Source organism: Scomber japonicus, chromosome 17 (assembly GCF_027409825.1).
Source record: "Scomber japonicus isolate fScoJap1 chromosome 17, fScoJap1.pri, whole genome shotgun sequence".
Taxonomy (NCBI): domain Eukaryota; kingdom Metazoa; phylum Chordata; class Actinopteri; order Scombriformes; family Scombridae; genus Scomber; species Scomber japonicus.
The window spans coordinates 22,359,469-22,383,504 of record NC_070594.1 but is presented as its reverse complement, the minus strand read 5'-3'; the positions used below and the strand labels follow the sequence as shown (position 1 = coordinate 22,383,504).

Genomic DNA, 24,036 nt, shown 5'->3' with positions numbered 1-24,036 from the left:
ATCAATTGTAACTTCCCGCGTTCTTTTCCAGAGAAGTTTGGGATAAAATAATATGATTGAAGGGCTCAACATACCCTCTTCCATCTCTTCAAGAGGCACAACAAAATCTGATGTAATGTTTAGTAATCACACATAACCCAAAGAATAATTAGTTTGAATACTGTGAGCAACTGTAACCACAGTTGAAACACCTTGAGACCTCAGTTAGAAGCAATTATAGATTTATTGACCTTACAATGCACCTAAAGTCAGGGTCTCATGCCGAAAATGAGATAATGTAAGGAGTTTACTGCCAAGAAAAAAAAATAACGTTTTTGAGAGTTATTTTATTTATCTTGCACTTTGAAAATGTCACAAGGCAACTTTGCATGCTGGTAACCCCAAATGGCAGCAAGACCAAGACTTGAAAATGTCTTTTGATATTTTATATTTTAATACAGGTGAGTACAAGCTTGAGATCCTAGCCATTGATCACACCTGACAGGGAAATTCATTTTGACAAACAGGATGATTCTGCATTATAGTTGCATTTTGTTACTAGGTTGGATATGATTGAATTATTGTTATATAAACATCGTACCCAGTCCTGCTTCAAAGACCAAGATTTCTCCACTTCACGGACCTGTGTGGCACCTTACAGAAGTATTAAGGGAAACAATGACAGGGGGTAGGCTCTATGGTACCATTTAGGCAGCTACAGCAGGACAGGAGAGTGGCTGGACTCCTTTGATCTCCAGAGCCTTATTGAACTGCACGTCCATGGTCTTAGCAGCTTTGGTGATGTTCAGGTTCCTCATACAACCTCTGAAGGAAGTGCTGGTTGAGAGAGCTGTCTGACGAACTCCACCTGAGAGATGAGACATGTAAAACTTTCGTATGTCCCAGAACAGCACGTCTCGTGACAGGAAAGCAAAGTAATGTTTAGCTTCTATTTTAAAGTATGTGTGTTTTAAACAGCAGCGCCTGCTAGAACAGATTTCGATTCTATGCATATGAAATGTAGATGTATATATGTAAGTATTTTATAGCCATACCAGGGTATCCGCCAACGTAGATGGGGTCCTTAGTCTCACAGCTGTTGGCTCGTGCGTTCGGACTCTCAGCTCGGCTTGTCGTCCCATCGACCACTAGCTCCAACTTGTGGCGAAGTTTTCTGGCAATGACAGAGTGCCACTGCCCATCACAGAAGCCCTCTCCCTCAGGCATGTGCTCTGCTGTGATTCGTCCAGCTCCATTGTCAACATGGAAAAGTAGCTGGAAGGGAGAAAGGAAGATTTTAGGTCTATCTCTATCTAGCTACTCCTGTATCAATTACCTGTCTTGTCCTGTCAAATGGTAAAAAAAAATATATACATACTAATCTATTTTGCATTTAAAGTAGATAAATCACCTTGCCCTGGACGATCTCTAATCCCAGTCCATATTTGCCTTGGTTACTGATGGCCAACAGCACTCCACTGGTTATACTGGTTCTGAACTCCAATGCTATCGACACATCCAGACCCACTCTATAGCTGGAGACTAGAGATAGAGATGCAGTAAGAGAATATGTTTAACATTTACAACAGGATAAGAGACATTTGGTTGAAAATAATTACAGTAACTGCACTTGTACATTATGGCCAAACAAAACCAGCTAGGAGTAGTTTTTTTTGCTGATGTGTTCCTAGATAGTTCATAGGGGGTTGCTACAGTACACTAAAGGACAGATTTGCAATTTGTCAAGTCTGGCTCAAAACAATGGTCAGGTGCCCATACAAATACTCAAACAGGTTTTGTTTGTTCTAATAGTTCTTCCTGGTCATACTGGTTATTAGAAGATGCCATGCAACTGCATTATCTGAAGAGAATGAGGTTTTAGCAGTCTGAGTTAATCAAATAAAGTGGATAACTTCCACTGTTAGTAAGTTTTTAGTAAAGTAATCCCTTGACGGAAAATATTTTCCTGTTCAGCTGCAGTGATGATAGATGGATAACGATTTTTGCAAGGAGCAGGCTTAATTCAATGGATCTCTTAATGCTCAGTATGAACAGGAGGAATGATTACAGCAAGAAAATCATGTTTCAATGTTAATTTGGGGATCAAATGAACCAATCCTTTGTTTTTAGATACTTTTTGGTGTTTATTCTTTACCAAGGTATTTTAAAGTGATTCATTTGTGGCTAACCAGATGACATGTTGGCACTACTTATTTTTTTGATTTGATAGATAATCCACAGCAGTAGTCGTCAGCCATACTCCTATTGCCGTGTCACTACAGCTTCACTGTCAACACACATCATGTTCTAAATGTAAAATTGGTATTTTTTTCCTTATAAGGCACAATTATCCTACAATTGTAAATGTTCAGGCTTGGTCACTTTTTCCAGTTAGTTTGATAACATTTTAAATGTTTTACTAAAACTCTAAATGGCAGAGGTTGGATGTTTCCAGCCATTTCTTCATTGTTGATCCATATCTACTTTGATGTCTCTGCTTGCATGTTTCATGTGCAGTATGTGGAGTTTAGATGTTAAAACTATGTCAGGGCTACAAGAAACGTCCTATTTCTCTAATCTAATTTCTTCCAACAAGATAAACCCTAAAGTCCTGGTTGAAATTGTGAATAGGTCACATTACAGTATCTCATCTCACCTGCTTTCAGGTAGCCAGTGCCGTCAAAGTACGTTCCTGTCTCAGTAGCGACAAAGCATCTTCCCACCATGAGACTGGAGTTTGGTGTAGCCATGTTTAGCTTAAAATCCTCAAGGACACCCTCAGAATGACCTAAGTGAAGAGGAAGGTGGTAAAAATAACAAATGACAGTTGTGATCCAATTATTGATAGTTACATGTGTTTAAAAATGTAACATATGCAATAAAGGTACAATAAAAATCCATTACCTGTAGCAGCTGCCTTATTGCCGACAGGCGCTCCCCCCATCTTCAAGTTACGAATGCATCCATTGATACTGTAGAGAATCTAGGAACAGAGAATAAGACTTTGTTAAAATGATATTACTTTAAACCATATGAGTGAGGACAGTGTGTACAAGTAACTGTAAAACTAATGTCACAGATTCTGAGAAATGGGACACATTAAGGATATGTGGATTGTAACAGCTGAGCTAAACCACTGTAGCATCCTGGGTTGAAACAGTTTAAAGACTTTAAAATATGTATTGTATTGTGTGTTTTTTTTGTTTACCGGTCCTATCCTCTTGGTGGTATAGTTTTTGGGCAATCCACCAACATGCAGCATTCCCACCACGTCTAACTTATCAGCCTGGTAAGAAGAGAAGACAATGTATTGATACAACATAAAAACATATGACTATAGCCTGGGAGGTTTCTAATTTGGTCATTTGTCCTTGTATTTTGTTTATGAGTCTTTTTGTAATTGTGTCATGCTGTCTGTCAGAGCTGTAGCACCTGGACACTGAAGTTAAAAATAAAATTTCATAAGGACAAAGGGGCTAAACACAGTTAAGAGCACAAAAATAAAAAAATTGCTTTTACCGTCTTGGGACTGGTCACTGTTTTACTTTTTTTTTTAAAGTTTTCATCAATCACGAGTGTACCTCTCTGCTTGGAAAGAGTCACACGGATCTGACAGGATAGAGAATAAACATGATCACAAAGAAATGGACACAATATTGACACAGAACACAGACCAAGTGTTTCCTTCAAAAATTATGATTTAAGACTAATTAACAATATGACAAATAGGCTACTACTAGAATCTAAGTATTTCTTGTAATGAGTCTTCAAGACCTGATGTTAAAGGTGTAGAAAGAAAGGCACCACTGACAAAACTTTCTATAACTAACTCATTAAAAATAATTACCATTAAACTTCTAAAAATATCAGTAAATAATAACTACTATAAACCTGCTAATAAACACAAAAGGTACAAAATACTGCAGGTCAGAAGACACAGGACTTATTAAAGGGTGTTTTTCTGAAAGTGTTCATTTTCAAGGGAAGTACAGAATATATATTTTGACAATTACTAAATCTAAAATTAATTGAGTTTTCATAGTTTAATGCATGAATGAACAAATGGAGAATCTCTCATACGAGGACAACAATAAATGAATAACTGAAGAGCCATCCTACCTGGTGCCATTCCCCATCATTGATGGAGTAGGGTACACAGGCAGATATGTTTCCATGACCAAGATCATAACCCAGACAAACCTGTCCGTGCTTGATCTGCAGGAAGGGAGAGAGTCATGAAGGGATGGAGAGGGGATTACAAACAAACATGGTTAATATTACCCTCTATGGTTTTGTTCCTGAAGATGTCCTTGGTGTAACAGACTACAGACTGTTTCCAATTCCAAAAAATCCAATTTTTCTATTTCTTGATAAAGTATTCAGAAGTTCTGCTGTGCTCTGAACTGACTGTGCAGTATAAGAGGGCACTGCTCTTATGAAGTAAACACAACTTGACGCCTTTAGAGTGTTTGTCAATGACAGGTTGTGAAAAGAGTCAAAGGCTATACTTGAAGATATAGAGAGGTAACTTAGGTTATCTTAAACTTTAATTAAACAGTGCAGCTACAAGAGGCACGAAATAAAACAGAGAAAAAGATAGAAAGTGCAGTAAATGGATACCTGTATGGAAACAAAGTCAGCATGGTTGTCTCTTGCCATATAGAGAACAAGCCCAGACTCTTCCTTAGTTCTCAGCCCAAGCTCCAATATTAACCTGAATCATACATACATAAAGATCTTTGATTACTACAATAGCATAATTACACTAATAAAGCATTTGACAAAGACAGTAAATCTAAAAAGACACTCTATTATATACCTGTGGGATGGCCATTTCTATCAGAATATTGGACTCAATGTATTTCAACATGAATAGCAATTTTGTGTAAAACTAACAGTATTTGTTCTGCCAAATGATGCAGTTAATTCTTCATTAAAGATTGTGACTGTTGATTTGGAAGCCTGAAAGTGTCTTTTTCACTTGAATAACCTTGCAATTAACTTATTTAAGTGTATTTTCCTAACCAAATGTTCACATCAAACTATTGGTATTCAGTAGAGCATAGCATGGACTATTACAGTAAACAGCACTGAAGACAAATTGCAGTTTTAAGTGAGTCAGGCACCAATCTTGGCATTTGATCAAGTTCTTGAGTACTGACAGATACACAGAATAAAGAAGGGTACATTTTGATTTGGATAGCAGGCTGTTGTACTGCCTAGAGATAATGTCCAGGATATTACCGTTACTGGTCTTAATCCAAATACAGCGTTCCCAGAAGCTCCTGATCACTTATTTGCTCATCCATGAATAAAGATCAATACGTAAAATGAACACAAACCAAAGCCTTTTTGCAGAAAAGACAATGATAATTACCATGCAGAGTCACATCCATTAATGTTCTAAGCTGAAGTTTTTTGCAACTATTTGGATTGATTCATCATTTCAGCTATTGGTCTAGCAAAAATGCCAGCTTCTTAAAGGTTAAGATTTGATGCTTTTTTGTGTCATCTATGAGTAAACTGAATGTCTTTTCTTTTTAGACTGTTTGGACAATTGAAAGACTGATAAATTGAGAAAATAATTAATCGATAATGGAAATAATTGTCACTTACAGCCCTAAACTTTTGGATGTGTTTGCAACTCTTACTGTAGTTTGTAGAACAGAGAAGTTGTTTTGAGGGTAGGTCTAGTCAACACCATGTTGACTAATTCAACACGCTGTTATTTATAGAGGATGTTTCCCTGGATTTGCCCTGTTATACATTGTATGCTGTCCAAACTATCACTCACTCACCTCTGAGTTCCTTTATTTATTTAAAACTGCACTCTGTAGTGTGAGGCCTTGGCAAACGTCTTCAAAAGAGACACAGGAACACACTAACACACACCCACACACATGGGTCACAGTTTTCTGTGTTGTGTGTTACAGGCATTTACAGTAGCTCATGTGTACACACAATGAAGACTTCCTTTGCAGTATTGATATTTCGAAATGTTTTCATAGTAATATTGTTATCTGTGCTAGGTGTTATATAAGTTGTAGATACAAGCATTGTGCTGAAAGTGCAGTAAATCAATTTGAGACAGTAAAATGATGATATACTCTAAATACAAACCTCTCTCTGACTTTGTTGAAATCAAAGGCGAAGCTCATGTGGCTGTTCTTGGTCAGTCCAAACTGATAGGCTTCCTCCAGTGCCGTCGGGGCCACAGCTGACGCACATGAATCCTGGAGATTGGATATAACATGTCACTTACACTGACAAGTTTCACCGCACTGCACTTATTGCCTCTCGTCAACAGGAACCTTAACACCTGTACGAAACACACGTCAGTCACTGTAATAGGGTTTCTGCCTCTGATCTGCAGGGACCTTAAGGGCTGGTCACAATGGATCATCAAACACTTCTTTATATAGAACAGGTAAATATAGAGTTTAAAAAATGACCTTAAAGTCCACAAAGAAGATGAAATCCATGTGTCTCATGCAATGCAAAAATATACCACCTATATCACCTTTTAATTTAAAATAAAACTATCCAATACATATACTATGATACAGTATTGTACATATTAATTTAGATTTAGATGATTTTCGCCCTTAGAAAATTAAAAATGGGTTGAATCCACCTACTAAACTTCATCTACTGCAGATTAGCATACTGACTATTTCAGACAGTGCCAACAAGTTACAGCATATGCACTTTTAAAATCGGTTTCATTACAGTCAGCTTTCATCAGTGTCTCTTTGTTCTCTATCACCTCAAATCACTTACTGCCAAGGTGGATTTGGCTGACACGGTTTTCAAATCACAAGACCCACCCACAGTTTGACTCTCATAAACATATTTTCTTTTTATCTGTACGAAACATCACACAGTGAAGTCTGATTCCTATTTGATTTGGATTTCATCTTGGCAGGAGGGTAAACAAGTGGTTACAGAGTATTACAGGAGTATTACCGAGCCTTGTGTTATTACAGGGTGCAGTTCCCCCTAAAGGCCAGCAGGTGTCAGTGTTGTAATATATGTAACGCTATCTTATTTATGACTTCTACTCCTGTTTCGATTTTCTTTTTTTACTGTCTTTCTCTTGCAGTTTTCTTTCAGCTCTCTTCTCCATTTCTCCTCCCCACTCTCATCTCCTCCTTCTTCTTATCCGCTCTCGTTTCATGTCTCCCTCCTGTCCCCCATCTGCTACTTTCTTTTCCTCTTCAGACCTTTATTATTATTTCTCCTTTCATCACATTTCCTCACATTTTTTTGCCTCTTCTACTCTCACTTTCCTACCCTGTTACTCTTTCAAAATGTCTCTATTCTTCCTTCTCTGCTTTGTTCCCCCAAAAACTCCTCTCTTCTGTCTTCTCGTGTGTCCTTTTATATCTTCATCCTCTGCTCCCACCAGCTCAACCATCCTTTGCTCCTCTTCACTATCCTCTTTTTTCCAATCTCATCCTGTCTGCTTGTCCCTCTCTTTCTTATTTCTTTCTAGTTTATGTTTTCTTTACTTCTCCCCATCCTACTCTTATCTCTTCTCTTTTTGCTTTTATCCCCACAAACTACTATCTCATCTTTTTGTTCCTTTCCTCAGCTTACCGTGTAATTCCTTTTCCTGTTTACTTTCCTGTGTTATCCCTTTCTCATCACCTAACTCCTCTACCTTTCTTTTTCTCATCTGCAGAACTCTGGTATTTATTGATTCTCTTATCTTCCCTTTTCTCTTATTCCATTCCCCTGTTTTCCTTTTGTATCTTCCCCCTCTTCCCATTCCCTCCCATCCTCTACTTTTCTCACTTAATTTCTCTCCAGTTTATTTTACCTTATTTTTTGCTTTACATCCTCCACACTCTTCCTCCACATCTCCTAATTTACAGTACGTCTCTCTCCTAACGTCAATTCTTTTTCTTCTTTCGTCTTCAGTTCTCTCTACTACCCACATTTCCTTAAGCCTCCTACTTTCCCCCCTTTCACAACATTTTTCTTCTCCAGTCCAGTTCTTATGTGTCCTCTTCCCTCCCTGTTCTCACTTTCTTCACCATCTCACTCTCACCACCTGTCCTCACCTGCTCTTACTTCCATTTCCTACAATCTCCTCCTCCTCCTTTTCCTCCAATCTCTTCCACCATCTCCTTTCAAGGCCTTCTCATTTGCTCTCTTGAATACATCTCCTATTAAGTAACAAAGCTGCTTTGCCTTACCTCTGCTGTGATGTGAGACAAAGTTAGGGAGAGCGAGTGAGAGAGGATCTGAGACGATTGAGCGTCTATGTGTATGTGTGTCTTTATCTCGTCTCTTGTTCTCTTTCAAGTGAAGACATTTCCCACACCGTGACCTTGCTTTGTTACTGCTGACACTCACCTCTTATCGTGCTCTGTCCTCATATCCACTCCTCCTCCTCAACCTCCCCTTTTTTTCTCTTTCTCACTCTCCCGCTATCTAACAAAAGGGAGACGTCACTTGCTTAGAAGCTCTTTCCTTCCCTCTCCCTTTTCATTCTTCTCTCCACTTCCTCTCCTTCGTCTTTCAATTAAGCCAACAAAAGACGGGCGCCACTCTGTTCAGAAAAACTCTCCCTTTTTTCCTCCTCTTCCTCAATGTCTGTGCCCTCTCTTTTAGCCTCTTTCATCCTCCTCTTCTTCACTCCCTTTCTCTCATCCCCTCTGCTTCTTTCCATTAAGCTAACAATGGGGAGACGGTCTTCCATTCAGAGTGGCTAGTCTTTGGTTGGAGGTCACACCAATAGAATGTGAAGTCATTAAGTCAGGATTTTGTGTAAGTGTGTGTGTGTATAAGTGAATACGAGGCTGTGTGTGTGTGTCGTTAGATTTGTCACTAGCCTTGCAGAGCCCAGAAGTCCACTTACAGCTCCAAATATTTTATTACTCCAGAGAGGACCCGTTCAAAAAGTGTAAAGTGTCGGTTATACTGTATGTCAGTGGTCCTTACATCATTGAATAGTGTTTCAAACCATAATCTTTGAATTTAAACCATAAAAGCTGATTAGCTCAACAACAGATTTACAACTGCAAAGGTACCCAAAACAGACACCCAAAACTTTGTTTTTGGGAAATACAGTCATTGATATTTCTTTGAGGTAAAGCACCTAGCTAAACTTAAACACAGATGAAGTGCACCCAATTGATCTAGCTTTACTGCATTAATATCCTCAGGAGGTAGATTAAAACTATTGCCTGGTAACTACAGCTATGATGTAGTAACTATTAGTGACCTGTTACAACACCTCACCGTAAGAGGACCAAACAAGCATGCTCCTCTCTTCTCTCAATATCTAATGCTAAGGGCTCTTGGGCAAACCACTTAACCCCCGGCTGCTCAAGTGAAACTGGTCACTGGCCTCCACTTTAACACTATGATTGTGCTGAGCTACTCAAAAATCAGCAGTTCTATAAATGAGGTGTTGGTAGATGTTGGAAACCTTTACCTTTACTGACCTTTGCTGGTGTAAACAAGTGAAAATACACATTTAATGGCAGTCAAGAACACAAAACAAAAGCATTAATCGACTAAGGGAATATATGAGATGCATATGAGACACTTCTGTGCATGTGATAAAATATTTCAAAATTGCTTTAGAATAAGAAAATCTGTTCCAGTCAGGATTGGCATCATCCGACGTCCATTGTCCTTAATGCTTCTATATTCGATACTCTAGATAAAAATAGATCAGAAGACTACATCTGTCAGCATCTTTCATCTTCTTGCATGTTGATCCATATCTGCTAGATGTGTAATTGAGCGACTGTTTGCTCATCAACTTAAAAGCTACTAAAATATCAGTAGTGTGTTTACAGCTTGTTTTTGCTACCAAGTGAAAATTTAGATTTTAATTCCAATGTTTTAGATTAATTTGTAGAAGGCATAAAGGAGAGCAAGAAAGCAAGAAGTCAGAAAAGACTTATTGATTGATTGCTCATGAACCCATAGTGTATCTGTGTTTAAGTGTGTGTTGTGTGTGTGTGTGTATACCGCATCAGTGCTGGGCTCCTGCTTAACAGTGGGTGGGGCAGCAGCAGCAGTAGGTGCGACAGCAGGTGTGGCAGGGGGCGTGGCCTCCTGCAGGTCAGTAGTCAGGGAGTAGGAAGGAAGGGCATTAATGGCAGCCGCAAAGCCAAAGTGGGAACAGAGTTTATGACAAGCACACAATCAGCTAAAGCCAGGCAATGATAAAAGGTCAAAGAAGTTATGAAGTAGAGGAGAAACCCAAGGATTTCCTGAAGTGAAGTGAAGCATAATTACTAATTCTAATGCATTTTTGGTATGAAAAAAAGTGGTTCTCTTTGCTTGTTAGGCCCAATTAAATGCCAAAGTTCTAGACTATGCTGCCTCTGGACTGCTTCTTGTTTTTCTTATTGTCTGATTTCTGTGAGACTGCAGAAAGAGCTGTGATTTAAAAAGCTAATTAGAGGCAGTTGTCATAATGTCGTCAGTCAGGACAGCACTTCGAGTGCAGAGCTCTGTCACATGGTGGGGCAATACATCACTTTCAAACTAGAATTGAAAATATACTGTGTAACATTGTAACATTGTGCCATGTAATCATAAAAAATGCACAACAACAAAACAGTTTGGTAATGATAATGAAACGCTTTAACCAAGTTCTGCTACTTACATTAATTAAATAAAACACTAAAATATTGATCATACTGCTAAATGCTAAAAAAATATAAATAAAATGTGTGTTTTGTCGAATTACAAAGAGTTCAAATTGTACTCATAGTAGCCAAGTTGTTTTGCATATCACTAAAATTACCTTAGTATTATGTTTCAAGCTTTTATAAAGATCAAAGAAAGACATTATACAAAAACTTGCTTGAGAATGGAGGTCAGTGGAACAGAAGCTCACCCAGATGGGACTTTAGTTCTCCATTATCTGCAAAAACTGTTATAAGGCCATGTTTTTCAAAAACTTAAATCTTTTTAAAAATATTGTCTCTTTTCCAATGAAGTCTGGTGAGATATTTACATCTATAGGTACGGCGATTTGTCACAACCATTTCTGAGCCAACAAGATCAGCATAAACAAAACACCCAACTAGCAAAACATGAATTATAAAGACTATTACAGCAGATGGTCTGAAATATAGCAAGCGCCGTACCTTCATCTTCAGCGAACATGTAAATGGGGGCTCAAAGAACTATGGTTTCTTACAGCCGGCAGTCTATATCATAAAGCGGATGAACTTACAGCTAATAAAACAACAAGCCACAGAGTTATAGCTAAGCTGGCATAGCTCATTGGGTCTGTGCCCCATGATCAATGCCCTTTTAGAGGTGTAGTTTAGCAGGTAACTGGGTAGCTGATAACCTATGACTGCTGTAAGACCTATAATATATTTAATATATGAAATATATCTTCCCTATCCCAATGCTAAGGGTATGAAGGGAATGACTCAATGCCTGCCAGCCTCTTAGCATAGTGGCTAAATGTTGGCTGAGGGTGTTTTGGCTCCTTGGGGCTCATAAAGCATAAATGGCATGCACAGTTAGCCTAGCGTAGCGCACAGGCTCTGCACTGTATCACAGGCTGCCAGAGGTGGAGTTTAGTGTCTCAAGGCTAAAGGGACCATAAAGAAGAGTTAATGGGCTGTACAACTGCTGTGTGATGAAGGGCTAAGCTAACACAGCGAGGCCATGGCTGCATTTCATCCCACAGAAATAGGTGTGTGTTTGTGTGTGTGAGTAATAGAAACAAAAAAAAGAATATGGAGGAGTAGGACATGTGTGCTCTTTTGTATATGTAGGCATATTTGCATACATGCTTCTTTTTTCTGTGTGTCTATGTGTGTGTGCATACACGGTGCCTCCGTGTGCATCTGTTTGTATGTTCCAACAGCTTAAAATAGTCTGCTTAAACAAGAGTAATGATGATTATGTTAATGTAAACAACAAATTCCTCTGGTGTTATATGAATATCCCTCATTAATTCACACACTTCCTTTATTTCTCATACACCCTGTGTTGAAAAATGTAATATTAAAGATGGAAAGTATGCCTGCAGTATGCATGTCCAGTAGTGTGATACATGTGCATTACTTTGAGCCACTTACAACAGGAGGCCCTGGAGGTGGTGTGGCAGGGGCAGGAGTCAATGGAGGGCTGTCTGTTTTCAACTCTTGTTTTTCCTTCTCGGGCTCCTTCTCTTCCTCTGGCAGAAGAGGTAGTGGTGGCGGTGGGGCGAGGTTCGGGCACTGGCCAATTTCGGCGTTCTCAAACGAAACAGGTTGGGAGAAATCTGAGAGACTGTGAGATGGACAAGTAATTGAGTTTAAGATGAATAAAATTTAGTCGACATTGACATTTTTTAATTCAAACTTGACTGAAATTACAGGGAATTGTTAAGGTGCATAAGTGAATCTTCACCTTTTCATCTCAGTTTATGAGCATGACTGATGTGCTAATTTGCTGCATTCAGTAGATGTCTTCACTACATGTTCAAACAAATCTTCACTGAATCTTCCTCTGAACTGACTGTACTGAATCATTGTTGCCACTGAGTAATTCAGTAGCTTTAGTACTAGGGCTCCATTGGCAGCTCCCTAGTTAAAGGTCTATTTTTAATACCGCAAAAACCACAGAAACAGTCATAATCCAATAACTCTGCTGCTGCTTTATTAATATTATAGAGTATTATAGGCCTAGTTTCGTACTTGATTGCATGTAACAATACGAACAGACTGAACTCTCTACACAAGTGAAACTCTTAGAATTAGTCCTGTAAAAACACAATGTTATAAATGAATGCAATCATTTAGCTTGGAAAAAAGTGAACTAACTACATAGTCAGAGGCAAAAATCATTTCAACTGAGCAGACCAAGAAAAACTAATTAAAGTGATTGTAATTTTCAATTGTATCATACAGCCGATGTACCGACTGTAAAGACGTTATCTGTAACATATACAACAACTATATGTGCAGTGTGAGCATGTTAAAACTCAGACTTCCTGATCTCATCTCAAAACTACACAAGCAACCTTAATTCTTTGTTTCGTTTTCTTCCAGTGTCTCTCTCTTGCATCTGTAGGTACATGCAGTGTAGTCATACAGCTTCAAGATAAGCAAAATGTTTCAGTTCACAGAAGCATCTTTGCCTCAATTTCTGCCACCTAGTATGAATTTGAATTTGCATCTTCCCACTTTGCCTTTGCATGCAGTCACATTCCCTTTCAGATTCAGTCTGAATACACCTCAAGAGGGTCCAGGGTCAGGGCCACATAGCACTGACAAGGTTCCTATTATCATTGTAAACTCATGTATAGGTGCTGGGAAGACGAAATCGAATAAAAGAAAATTGAGATAAATCAGCACAACAATATACATATAATATAATACACATCCAGTTTCATCATTGGAAATAACCCAGCATAAAAGGCACACAGGCCAGCAGTATGGAGGTAGACAGGTGTATATTAGGTAGAAGTGATAGCGTCAGCGTGGTGGGATAATAGAGGTGAAATGAGGTGAGAGATGGACAAACAGACACAAACAAACACACAAAGATGAGAGAGGGGTGTAATTTGAGTTATGAGTATGTTTATGATTTTGGACAGCTCTATTACTGCTGTTCAGGCAGAAAGAGACACTGGCTTTATCATCATCATCACCATCATCATGACCTCCTGAAATCATATTAACTACGCTTTAACCTAACAGTGTATGAGGTCAAATTTACCTCAATCATCTACTGCCAGTAAACATTGCAGTGTTTATTAGGATAGTGCATAAAAGCTGCCCTGTTCAAGTTTGATATAAAATGTTTAAGGTGAACAGTTTAAGTCTACAGTCTATTGTATAAGATTTTTTTTTCAGTGTTGCCTTTGTCAGTGTTTAAAATGGCAGAGACCAATAAATAACCCTAATCAAAAGCTGACTGTGTTATTGCCCCAATATCCGTGTGATGTCAGAACCATATCACTCTGTAGATCAAGCAAAAGAAACCGATAAAAAGAGTATCATTTTATTTCTAATTCTTTTTGATATGATCAAATAACATATGACGTATGTGATCTTTGAAAAATAAATAAATATCTCTCCGCATTGCTAATAGGTCTTCATTAAAGTAAGTGGCCAGGGTCACATGGTTATTATAATTTGTTTTGGATGATCCAGCCATAAAAAAGTACACTGCTCCAATCTGCTAACAATATATACAAATGTTCAAGGTTCAAGAAACAGTTAACATTAGCTCTCTGACCTATTAAATACATTGTATACACTGACTAGATTTTACTTACACAGAGTTGATCATAACATTCCATATACATCCCTGGAATGGGATGTTGGAATAGGAATCATGGAATGGGATCTGCTCTACTTCTGCAGGAATTCCACCAAGGAACATACGCCGCAAGTTTAAAGGCTGGTTGTTGGGAAGTGGCGCCTGTCTTTTGGCCTCCTCATCTACCTGTACTGCAAATGATCTGGTACAAAAAAAATACAAAGAGACAAATGAGTAAAATTGATAATGCAGTGTCAAAGTTCTTCAGCATATACAAAAATTAGTGTTGCACAGGTAGGAAACACAAACTGAACTGAACTACACACACACTAACCTGTCAGGTAGTCTTTCGATTCGCAGCAAGTGCTCTCTCCCATCATTCAGGGTGCCTTGCTCAGGCAGTCTGATGACACGGCGTGGATTGTTGCTGCCGGTATACACAAAAACCTCCAGAGAGCCTTTGCGCAGCATGACTGAGAGGTAGGGCTGCAGGAGTTGGAGATAAACTTTATTAGCTGTGGAAATCTGTACATCCAAACTACTCTCAGGGCACAGGGCTGGGGAAAGGAGATCAAAATCGAGAAGAAAATGTTCACCTAGATGCATGAAAGAAGGGCTTTGAATTTCACCCTTATACCAAGACCTTTCAAGGCAATTCATCTAGCATTACTGACTGAAAAGGCCAGCTGAAAGATATGAGAATTTAAAGGAAATGAAGAGTTCTCAGCAAATATTTTGATGCAGATGTTGATATGACAGCCTGCTTTAATGTGAATAACCTCATGTTGCTTGGCAGAAAGGTCAAGGTTTCCACCTATCTCAATATCTACTATGACATTCATGATTCCAAGAGGATGACTCTTAATGCGTTTGGTGTTCCTGACTTTTCTGATAGAACCAAATGTGTAAATCTAATTCTTTTATTGTGAAGGGCTGGTATAAAATTTGGCACGGACATTTATGTTACCCTCAGGATGAATTGCAATTGATAACGCCTTAACCTTTAATCCAGCACCATCATCTTGTCAGCATTTTTATTTGTCCAATACTTTGGTTTATGACCAAATATCTAAAAAAAACTGATGAAGTTCTCATCAGTCTCAGCTGTACGTTGTGTTTAGAGCTAATTACTTAATGTTAGGATACTAACATATTAACCTAAAAATATGAACGTGGTGTAGTAAATATTTTTCCCCAATGTGTCCTGGTTAAAGTAGACCGCAATAACAGTGAGTTACAGACAACTATACGATAACACAAGCTTACAGAAGTCGCAAATGAATGTTGAGTTGCCCTTGGTAGTCGTCAATTTAGATTAAACTTATCCATCTCATGCATGCCGCTATTTGTTACATGTTTGTCAGGATCAGGAGAGGAGGGGAAAGGAAGGACATGGGGAGAAAACCCAACAGATGAAAAGTGAAAAGACATACATGAAGGAGAGGAGACTGGGGATTAAAGAGTAGAGAAAAGGCAAAGGGGAAAGGGGAGAAGAGTATGGGGCATATATGGAGGTATATAAAGAGAAATTGGGAGGAAATAAGGGAGGTAGGAGAGGAGAGGAGAGCAGGGAGGAAAGGATAACAAGAGATGAGAGGAAAAGAGAGGAGAGGATAATAGGGGGAAGAGATGAGAGGGCAGAGAGCAAAACAGCGAGAGAGATAGAGATGGGGAGAGAGAGAAAAAGGGAGACAGACAGAGAGGTGCTAGAGAGCAGTGGTGCAGGGTCAGGCTAATTTGAATTTTAATTCACTGTGTGCCAGAGGGCGAAGTGGGAGACAATTTACCACCTGAAAATGGAATTTCAATTTGAGGTCGGGGACAAATTGAACTGAGATGTAGCTACAACATGCCTCTCGCTGCAGCGTCTTTCACACACTCACTCACACACACACAGAGGTAGATATAAAGGAATGCACGCACACACACACACACACACACACACACAGGTGCACAAACGAAGACACATGTCACACATTCAGACAAAGGCAGACTACCACAGATGAACTCATTATACACTGAAGCAAAGATACACACAGACACACACATACAAGTCTAGACGCATGTAAACAGACAGCCATGAAAACAAATACACAGAAGACTGTGCATGCAAAGCAACAGGCTTACAAAAACCTACACATACACTTACACACATTCACCAAAAACAGACCAAAAAAAAAAAAAAGTAAAGACAAAAACACGCTGGCAACACTTCCATGCAACTTTGATATTTTAAATCTTCAAATCTTCCTGCTTTTGAAATCTATAATAATATGACATTCTGGCTTTTGGGTTCTTCATTACGCCATAAGAACTACATTTTCATGTTTACCACTATGCTTTTGAGGGTGGTTGTAAACATGGGGAAAGGTGATGATGATTCATTTCTACTTTGCAACGCTTTTAACAATTTTTTTTAGACAAAACTTTATTGATCAATTGAAAAAACAATCCAGATCCCATTTGATTATATATGATAAGAATCTCTATTTTTACAAGGTACAGTAAGGTGTGAGCTCCTCTTCTGCAGATCATCTTTTCATGACAAGAAACACTTCTTTCATGAATATCTATCACTGTAGTTTAGACAAATCACACATTTTTTCCCCCATCCTCAGTCCTCACTCTATCTTTTTGGCTTCATATCTCAGTCTCCTTTTTATAACAGACTTACTGTTTGCCCTCTCTAATATTTTGTTACTTTCCTTACCTACTCTTGGTTTGCTCAAAGGATCTTCCTCTTTCTTTTTCTCTTCTCTTTGCTCTCCTCTCTAATATCCCCATCTTTACATTTTTCTCCTCTCTCCTCTGTTCTCCTCTGCCCTTGTATTATTTCTCTTTTCAGCTCCGCTGTTCCCCCTCTATCCTTCCTTTCACCTCTAAATCTCCCTCTTCTATCCCTCCATCCTTTGTCTCCTGTCCCCTTCTCTCTCCCTCCGTCTCTCTGTCCCTCTCTAAAACATCCATTAGTCAGGGCCAAGTTGAGTTGATGGTGTTTTTAACCTCGCTTAACCTTACTACACACACACACACACACACACACACACACACACACACACACACACACACACACACACACACACACACACACACACACACACACACACACACACACACACACACACACACACACACACACACACACACACACACACAGAGCCTGCCAGCATAGTTAGTAAAAATAGATTTATGCCTCCAACAACCAGTAATGATGGATAAGCCAGAGGTAACCCTCTGTCCTCTGTCTCACACATGCATACACTCACCGATAAACATGGATACACATTTAATTTTGCATTCATGTGAGCAGCATCCTCACATTGAATGAGGCACACACACACACACACACACACACACATTGATACACATTATGCTAAAACACACATACACAAATATAGATACAGATAACAATACATGCACACAAACATACACACCACCTGCAAATATGAATGCATCTGCAAACTAGTAATTACACAACAAATACACTGTTTCCTGTAGAGATAATAAATATATATATAATATTTATCAGTGATTAGGATGAAAGAGGACAGTATCAGTACTCAAAGGACAGAGACTTCAAGTGTATATGTGTGTACGTACGTGTGTGTGTTTAGCTGTAAGACAATCTAATCAGCATAGTTGCCAACAAACTCAAATCTCATTAATATGCACTCATGGAAACTTCATTCACTTTGAAAGGGTGCCTGTGTGCTTGCTTGTATGTGTGTGTGTTTGCATGGTCAGCTAAAAGCTAAGACAGCTACTACACATATGGATAGATCAACAGACGCTATATGGGTGTGTGTATCTGTGTATGTGTGTTTGTGCATCTTTGAATGGGTGTGAATGGGCTTTCGAAGTTCTGCGTCGAGGGAACGTGTTGCTAGGGTGTGTGTGTGTGTGTGTGTGTGTGTGTGTGTGCGCGTGTGTGTGTGTGTGTGCATTTTGGATGAAAACAATCCAATTAGTCTAGTTGCCAAAAAATGCAAATCTCATTAATATACACTTATAAAAACGTCATTCACTTAGGGAAAGGGGTGTCAAATTTGGGTGTACATGAATGTGTGTGTGTGTGTGTGTGTTGAACCCACCTCTCCTGACTGTCTGCGTTTCCTCTTCTTCCGGGTCTGTGATGGAAAGGTTTTAAGAAAAAACAGAATAAATGGGCTTAATTGTATAACTGCTCGTAAGTGAATCATTTCTTGGAAATTTTCCTTTAAATATGTACACAACTTAGTACTATATAGGACAAATAGCCTGCAGAATCACACTGTATAAAGCCGTGTTTTGCCAGAGGTCTGCTGTTAATGTAACATACGTATTAACTTTTCTGAGTATACTTGATTTAACATTTTATGTTAGGTCTGTAGTTTTCCAATAATTTTCTATTAATATCCAGACAGGTTCTGTGAAATAACAACAGGATCAGTATGTAATGTAGTACTAATTATAGTATTTAATTGCTTTGCTCAAAATTAATTGAGTTCATTTAACTAGTGTTAATAGTGTAACATAGAAAGTCTATTTAGTGCACTGCAAACATGACATTTTTCTACAGGTCAGCATATAATTCAATATATACAGTATGAAGAAAAGTTTTCATACTATATTTACAATGATTGAATATATATTTAGTTTTAAATGGAACAGTTCTTTATTCCTATATTTAGTACCAAATTACATAGTTATTGGAAATTATGGACCAGTAAAATAAACCCATACACAACATCTACTACTACTACTCGACTAGTAGAGTATAAAGCAAAGAAGTGAGTCACAGCTTAAATAAACAAAACAGATGACACCAAACCTGCTGGCTGATTGGTGGAACCCCTCCTACTGCCAACAGTATGGTCCCTGTGTCCGCCAGAGTGCTGAATGATAGGCTGATATCAGTTTTTATCCCCAGCGATAGGCCACTCAGCTCCATATATCCTGGCTTAGAGAAACTGACTGTGTACAGTTTCTATGAGACAAAGATGAAAAAGTTGTAGTTTAAGTGGACTTTAACATAAATTAATCAATACATCATTTTAGTCTTTAGCCTTCAAATGGAAGAATAAAAAATTATCTGAAAAGTAAAAATACACACACACACACACACACACACACACACACACACACACACACACACACACACACACACACACACACACACACACACACACACACACACACACAGTAACTTTCATCTTTGTTGCACAGCAGAGTGGTTGGAGAAAAGAAAACAGAGGAATAGAAAGACCTTCACTCTGCACACACTCAACCCTGGGCTTTTCTAATACTTTATACTCTCTTTATACACATGCCATCATGCTTGTATGAATGACTGTGTAACTTTGAGGAAAACTGATTAATATGTAAACACTCTTTTTAGTGTACATGGAAAATGAAGTCAGTTTGAACCGGTCATTGCATTTCTGACCTTGATCTCTCACACTTTTTGCATCTTTTATATTTCATGTTTCAAAGTTAGTTTTATTTCGATAACAGACACATTTATTAAAAAATCAGGGAGCGAAAGAAAAATGTAAATTACAGAGGCCAGGTGAAGCAATGGGCAAACAAGAGGAAGAAATTGCTCAGGTTAAACACATCAGGAGCTTTATACATAGCTATACATACCTATATGTTAGATATTCATTTTTCATATACATATTCACACATATTTTATTCAATCACACAATGACACATACACACAGACACATAACGATACCAAAAATGTAACTGGTATAGCTTAAGATAATCTATAAAGCTATTAAAAAGGGAGGTTTCAAAATATCTATACAATACAAATACTAGACTAGATGGTCTGTTTTACATATTTGTTACATGCTCTTCTAGCTCCAATGTAATATCAATTTGTGATCAAATGGATTATATAGTGTATCTACACTACAGTAAATTCATGTATATAAATGTACTGCACAGCTATAAACATACAGCTAAGTGCACACTCTTACCTCTAGGTTACATCCTTTAGTGACTCCATTATAATCTGAAGAACTACTGAGGAGATTAAACGGAGTTCTGGACACTTCAATCTCCCGAAGACAGCCCGCATAACGCTTCAGAGTGATCTCTGGCCTATGAAGACATTATGAGAATTTTAGCAGAGAGAATATAAAACTGAAGAAATTACAAACTCTGCAGACTTTCCTGTCTCTCAGCAGTGTGACATAATATAAAAAATGCTAATTTACTGCAGCAGTGAAGCTGTTGCATTATATATCCAGAAGCAGAGCGACATCGGAACATCAACAAGAATAATCTGAATGTGGCGTTTGTCCTGCCCACACTGAGCATGTTTTTAGCACCTTTTGTAACTGCTTTCAGTTAAATAGGCCTTTGTATTTGTAGCTCTGCAAAAAACTTTATTTTCAGTGCTACAATTTGGTGGAGACACAATAATACAATTTGAATGTGATAATGGCAATCACAAATGCCTGGAAAATCCACCTAAATGTTGCTGAACAGACAAACGCCACATTCAGTTTGCTGAAGGATAGGAAGAGTGATTTCCAGCTGCTGTGTTGAAGAGCAAGAGCCTTCAGAGGCCAGCCAAGATATAAACATTCATTCACTGTGGACTATAGAGTGTTCCAGCATTAGTGTGGATAGCCTCATGCAGAGGGTAGTGTACAGTTACATTTACAACATATGATAATGGCATTTGTATATGTATTTATTTATTTACCTGGCTTTCATGCTGTTAAGACAAAACATGACATTAAAGCATTAGGACATTTTACAAACATCTTTAACCCTCATCCTACCAACATATTACTAACCTTAACCCTGTGGTTAACCCCTGAAGAGTAAACTACTGTAAGAAACAGCATTTACTTCAAAACTTATTTCTTTTAAAAACATTATTAGTTATGGAATTATTAAACCTTTAATGGCAACTGAAAAAAACACTATTATTATTTTATGAAAGTAACAGTTAATTTGTATATTGTGTAAAACTAAAATGTAGGGTCATCAACAGCACATGAAGAAATCTAAGTCTACTGCATCTGTGTCTGTCTCCTTCAAAATGACTGACAGAGTGTCTCTACCCCACCTAATAGTAGCTATGTAATACTTTAAATTAGAATCCATGGCAAACATAGAAAACAGTGATAGGAAGTCATTATTAACAAATTAATTGACAAAATAATACAATATTTTAATGATAGAATAAAGCACCCATGAGATATGACAAAAATAATACCTCTGGGGTCTGTGGGTACCCCAGTTGGTAATGACTAAACTCAACCTCTATTATAGGTTTAGGTTTATTGACAGCACTCATATATTTTGAAATGCAACATATGAGACTTTGTCAGGTAGAGAAAATGATACAGTCTGGACTCATTTCCATCATTGTTGTTGGTTTTTTCACAGTTCGTCAATCATTTAACCTACTGACATCCTTAAGTAAAAGGTGTGAAAATTAAGGCTGATTTATGCTTCTGTGTCGGACCGACGGCGTAGCTACGTGTAGCCCTCTGCGTCGACGCAAACCCCTACGCCGTAGCCTGACGTGCACCTCCAAAAAATCCTGCGTGGACCGCAAGGGCTGTGATTGGTCCGGTCAAAGCGTCAGTTCCTCTAGCAGTTGCTTTATTAATAATTTTAATTGTTAATTTTTAATAATGAACAAAAGGTATGTGTTTTCTGTTATTAGCGCACATAGCGCAATGCTACATGCTACTGTGACCGGAAGATAAACAAGGACACAGATAGGGACTCCTCTGAAACCACACACACACACACACACACACACACACACACACACACACACACACACACACACACACACACACACACACACACACACAGTCACACCCCCTAGCAACACGTTCCCTCGACGCAGAACTTCGAAAGGACAACAAAGCATAAATCAGCCTTTACAATTGGTGAAGAGCCTCATTTTACTTGATCAGCAATTACATTTGAAAAAAAGTGTTTCTTTAATGTCATTATATATTAACTTTAAAATCAAATATACAGCACATATTATAGCCTTTTTTGCAATTAATCCAGTACATGTATGTGAGCATCTTAAATGAACACAGTAGTGTGTGTGTACCTGTAGTTTCCAATGGTAGGAAGCCCTCCGAAATAGATTGTCTGGTTTTTCTCGAGGTTCAGACCAGTAGACGTACCCGGTGATGTGGCCACTAGCTTGTCCTCAGCACTACTGTCAATGTCCACGACAGTCACCGTGGCTTTATAAAAAGTTACAGAGACGTTGATAACAGCAGGCAGAAAGAATTTTATGGTTTTGCAGTTTATTCTAGAATAGTCTAGTCAGGTCTTGTTAAATGTCTAATGAAGTTTGGATTCCGTTGTAGAGTCTAATTTAATGAGCTAGTTTTGCTCATTTGCTGATCTGGAGTGATTTTCTCCCCTCTAACATCACTGCTGCATTTATTCATTTGTCTGTTGTTGTTCTGTACCTTGTTTCTTGTCTCGTGACATGGTGAGGGATTTCCAGCGTCCGTCATTGTGCCGGTTAGCTGATATGGCACTGCCGACCCCTGACCCGAGGTCAAAGTTCACCTTCACCTTGCCCTCTGACAGCTCCAGGGACAAAAAGTCCTTCTACAGAGACCAACAGCCAGGAAGAAGGTGCTGTGAGGCACTGACATTTAAAACCTAACAACTGTAATTTATAGCAACAAGTTAAATCATGTGTACCTATTTCAAAAGAATGGGTACATGGGTTTATACCAGAGGCTGAAAAAGTTTGATTATCTAAAAAGCTGAATTAGTAGTAATTTAAAAAAGTTTTTTCAGTGGTAATCTTAAAATAGTTCATATTGTTTACTAATTTTAAATCCGTCAAAAAAACTAAAACAACAAAACCATAGTTTTCCCTGATTGTCGAACAAGGTCTTTACATTTGGGTTATTTGGGTTCACATTTGACATACATACCATATCTTTAGTGGCCAGATACATGAGCAGAGCTTCAGTGGAGAAAGTTCTGAATTTGAAGGTAATTTTGGAACTGTCGGATTTCCACCTCAGGGGTTGCACCACTGCAGCGTAGCCTTCCCCGTCCATCTGGACAGTCCCCTCAACATCTGAACGCTGGGGACTAACAAACACATGCAAGATCTCCCACTTTTAATACGCCTCTGTTTTCTATTTGACTGACAGGTGAGTTTGAAATGTCACAAAGAACAGAATGTAAAGATGAAGTAGTAACCTTTTGAATATCAAAAGACAGCCACAAGAAAAAACTGATTGACTACAGAGATGTTGCATAATAGGCGACAAGGAGAAACATTTTTACATTTTATGAAAAATATAAAACTTTAACTGTGTGTTTGTATACCTCTCAACACATCCTTTACAGTCTCCCTCTCTCTCTCTGTAGTTCCACAGTCCGATAGGTTTGTGATCCAAGAAAGTCTCCCCTATGCAGCCTGTGAATGTTTTCGTTAGTACAGCATCTGCTTTCTAAAAGACGGAGAGAGAAAAATAATGATGGGGAGAAAAAAAAGAGAGACAGACAGATTTTTCATGTTATGCAGAACCGGAGAGACAGACAGATACCTTGACATTGTTGAATATTCCTCCCACAAACAGGTAGGCGGTATTGTTCACGTCCAGTTTGGTGTAGTTTGCGGGCGAGTTGGCACTGGCCGGGATCGGCATCATACCAGCCATAGAGCCTTCCAGAGGATATACTGATATGGTTCCATTCAACCCAATACTGGAAAGCGAGGAAAGACAAAGAGCAAGGGGAGGAAGTTTATTTATTTTTTTGCCAATCTGTATTTTCTGAAAGACATTTATGACTGAACATACTGGAGTCACT

General features: G+C 38.5%; 1 protein-coding gene across 1 annotated transcript in view; it reads right to left on the bottom strand.

Moving 5' to 3' along the window:
• Nucleotides 1-295: 295 nt before the first annotated feature.
• Nucleotides 296-24,036, bottom strand: part of lama2 (laminin, alpha 2) — a 147,283-nt gene continuing 123,542 nt past the window's right edge. The window contains exons 53-75 of the mRNA XM_053336719.1: nucleotides 23,772-23,931; nucleotides 23,551-23,675; nucleotides 23,148-23,310; nucleotides 22,668-22,812; nucleotides 22,298-22,436; nucleotides 20,918-20,929; nucleotides 20,184-20,307; nucleotides 19,038-19,186; nucleotides 18,312-18,357; nucleotides 14,555-14,706; nucleotides 14,237-14,422; nucleotides 12,051-12,243; nucleotides 9,970-10,056; nucleotides 6,100-6,212; nucleotides 4,600-4,693; nucleotides 4,099-4,194; nucleotides 3,499-3,588; nucleotides 3,188-3,265; nucleotides 2,884-2,962; nucleotides 2,636-2,767; nucleotides 1,391-1,521; nucleotides 1,035-1,254; nucleotides 296-847 (exon numbers count right to left, since the gene is read on the bottom strand). Of these exons, the coding sequence (XP_053192694.1) occupies nucleotides 687-847; nucleotides 1,035-1,254; nucleotides 1,391-1,521; nucleotides 2,636-2,767; nucleotides 2,884-2,962; nucleotides 3,188-3,265; nucleotides 3,499-3,588; nucleotides 4,099-4,194; nucleotides 4,600-4,693; nucleotides 6,100-6,212; nucleotides 9,970-10,056; nucleotides 12,051-12,243; nucleotides 14,237-14,422; nucleotides 14,555-14,706; nucleotides 18,312-18,357; nucleotides 19,038-19,186; nucleotides 20,184-20,307; nucleotides 20,918-20,929; nucleotides 22,298-22,436; nucleotides 22,668-22,812; nucleotides 23,148-23,310; nucleotides 23,551-23,675; nucleotides 23,772-23,931 (2,875 nt within the window). The 3' untranslated portion in view covers nucleotides 296-686. The remainder of the gene's footprint in view (nucleotides 848-1,034; nucleotides 1,255-1,390; nucleotides 1,522-2,635; nucleotides 2,768-2,883; nucleotides 2,963-3,187; nucleotides 3,266-3,498; nucleotides 3,589-4,098; nucleotides 4,195-4,599; nucleotides 4,694-6,099; nucleotides 6,213-9,969; nucleotides 10,057-12,050; nucleotides 12,244-14,236; nucleotides 14,423-14,554; nucleotides 14,707-18,311; nucleotides 18,358-19,037; nucleotides 19,187-20,183; nucleotides 20,308-20,917; nucleotides 20,930-22,297; nucleotides 22,437-22,667; nucleotides 22,813-23,147; nucleotides 23,311-23,550; nucleotides 23,676-23,771; nucleotides 23,932-24,036) is intronic.